The sequence below is a fragment of the Monodon monoceros genome, unplaced genomic scaffold (genome assembly GCF_005190385.1).
Source record: "Monodon monoceros isolate NGI ecotype Baffin Bay Population unplaced genomic scaffold, NGI_Narwhal_1 Super_Scaffold_7, whole genome shotgun sequence".
In the NCBI taxonomy this organism is placed as follows: Eukaryota; Metazoa; Chordata; class Mammalia; order Artiodactyla; family Monodontidae; genus Monodon; species Monodon monoceros.
This window is the reverse complement of record NW_021703784.1, coordinates 59,068,704-59,071,400: the sequence shown is the minus strand read 5'-3', so window position 1 is coordinate 59,071,400 and position 2,697 is coordinate 59,068,704. Positions and strand designations below refer to the sequence as shown.

At 42.5% G+C, this 2,697-nt stretch overlaps 1 protein-coding gene across 1 annotated transcript; it reads left to right on the top strand.

The window, feature by feature from the left end:
- Positions 1-539: 539 nt before the first annotated feature.
- On the top strand, positions 540-2,163 carry LOC114887055 (hemoglobin subunit epsilon-1). The gene is made up of 3 exons (XM_029208404.1): positions 540-711; positions 828-1,050; positions 1,909-2,163. The coding sequence occupies exons 1-3, from the start codon at positions 620-622 to the stop codon at positions 2,035-2,037; spliced, it is 444 nt and encodes a 147-aa protein (XP_029064237.1). The 5' UTR covers positions 540-619; the 3' UTR covers positions 2,038-2,163.
- Positions 2,164-2,697: the final 534 nt, after the last annotated feature.

Sequence of the window (2,697 nt, the reverse complement as noted above, 5' to 3'; positions counted from 1 at the left end):
CCTTGCATCTCCGCTCAGCTTCCTGAAGTAACCATGTATGTGTTTTTCCTCCCTTAGAAAACTAAAATCCAGAGCTTGGCTATAATCCACTCCTCAAGAGAGCTAGAACTGGCTGAGGTTCTGTGTCAACAATTGTATTTTTTTTTCTTGACTGTGTTTTTGTCCCTGTCACCATCTCACCATCCTTAACCCAAATATTAAACCTGGTTTGACTGGAACTCTATCTTGGGCTTAGCTGCATTCTATGGGTCTTTCTGGGATAAGGAGAGTGGGAGAGATGGATGTCATCATGGAGGATGACATGGGGAGAGAAGAGGGTGAAAAGAGAGAATGGATGAAAAATTGTGTTGAGGATGGAGGAGGAGCCAACAAAAGAAGGATGTTTCAGGAACCAACACATTATCACAGACTCAATATACATCTTCCTTGCTGACCATTTCCTGACCTGACTCCACCCCTGAGGGACACAGCTCAGCCTTGACCAATGACTTTAAAGGATTAGGGGGAACAAAGGGCCAGAAGTTCAGCAGTAAAGAATAAAAGGTCACACCTTCCAGCAGCAGCACAGACTTGCTTCTGACACTTCTGTGATCACCAGTAAGCTTCAAGACCTGACATCATGGTGCATTTTACTGCTGAGGAGAAGGCTGCTATCACTGGCCTGTGGGGCAAAGTGAATGTGGAAGAGGCTGGAGGCGAGGCTCTGGGCAGGTAGCAACTGGACTTCATGGGGGAGGATGGTGAATATGAGCCTGGTAAATTGGCCAGGAAATTCTTCAAACTTTTTGAGTCACTGATTTTCCATCTGTTATGGTCTCATCTCATAGGCTCCTGGTTGTCTACCCCTGGACCCAGAGGTTCTTTGACAGCTTTGGCAACCTGTCCTCTCCCTCTGCCATAATGGGAAACCCCAAGGTCAAGGCCCATGGCAAGAAGGTGTTGACATCCTTTGGAGATGCTGTTAAGAACATGGACAACCTCAAGGGCGCCTTTGCTAAGCTGAGTGAGCTGCACTGTGACAAGCTGCACGTGGATCCTGAGAACTTCAGGGTGAGTTCAGGAAATGGTCATGTGTTCTTTTTATGCTTTTTACTTTGGAATAATAATGGAAGTTGAGTCTTTGGTTGCAAAGACTAGCAAAGATCTCAGAAATCATAGATCAAAGTTGGTGTTAAGAGGGCAGTATTCCAGTGGACATACCAAGAGCACCTTGATTCAGGACTAGTGACACTAAAGGGCTACTAGCCCTTTTAAGCCTGAGTTTGCTTAAAAGTTTTTGGGGACTTTTGTTAGAACTGGATTTGTTTACCCTAGAGAATATCAGAGAATAACAGACTTGTTCAAGGAGGAATGGAATCTGGGTTTTGGTAGATGAAAACCTGTCTCAAGGAAAGAGAAATGTCTTATTTTATGTGGCTCCTGATGATTGAAGTTTAGGAAGGTATTTGGGAGAATAATTTTTAGGCAGATTGTCTCAAAGAAATATCAATAAATTCTCTAAATATATTAAATTACCCATCAATATTGGGACTAAGTGGAAGCTTATTCCTGCATTGGTTGGAGACTTTACTAAACTCACTCTAAGAGCCTGTGCAGCCCTGAAATCCTATGATGTCAAAGATTAGACAATTGGTAAACGTGAGAGGGAGGGAGAGAGGCAAATAAAAATGGTGAAATGGGAGAGAGTGAGGGGATATAGGTAGACAGAATGTTGAATGGAGGGCTCATAGAATTTAAATAAAATTTAAGAACTAGCTTATCAGAGTTTATTGCACAGATACAAACCATGGAGCAGTTTACGATGTGGAGTTCGGAGTGGGTGTAGGTATTAAGCCATTATTTTTGGCAACTCTTTTAGGAAAATTCTACTCAACATATCTAACTGTCATTTTGTCTCTCACCTAACAGCTCCTGGGCAACGTGATGGTGATTATTCTGGCTTCGCACTTTGGCAGAGAATTCACCCCTGAGTTGCAGGCTGCTTGGCAGAAGCTGGTGGCTGGTGTTGCCACTGCTCTGGCCCACAAGTACCACTGAATTCTCCTTTCAGTTCACCATTTTTAGTCCCCATTGCCTTCCTTCTACACATGGGGATTGGAGTTTGGCCTTGAAAGCCCGGCTTCTCTTTAATAAAGTACATTCTGTTCAGTGATCAAAAATTAATATTGTATCTTCTCCATCATTTACTCTTTTTTTTAAATTTTATTTTTATATTTTTTTACATCTTTATTGGAGTATAATTGCTTTACAATGGTGTGTTAGTTTCTGCTTTATAACAAAGTGAATCAGTTATACATATACATATGTTCCCATATCTCTTCCCTCTTGCATCTCCCTCCCTCCCACCCTCCCTATCCCACCCCTCTAGGTGGTCACAAAGCACCGAGCTGATCTCCCTGTGCTATGCGGCTGCTTCCCACTAGCTATTTTACATTTGGTAGTGTACATATGTCCATGCCTCTCTCTCGCTTTGTCACAGCTTACCCTTCCCCCTCCCCATATCCTCAAGTCCATTCTCTAGTAGGTCTGTGTCTTTATTCCTGTCTTACCCCTAGGTTCTTCATGACATTTTTTCCCTTAAATTCCATATATATGTGTTAGGATACGGTATTTGTCTTTCTCTTTCTGACTTACTTCACTCTGTATGACAGACTCAAGGTCTATCCACCTCATTACAAATAGCTGAATTTCGTTTCT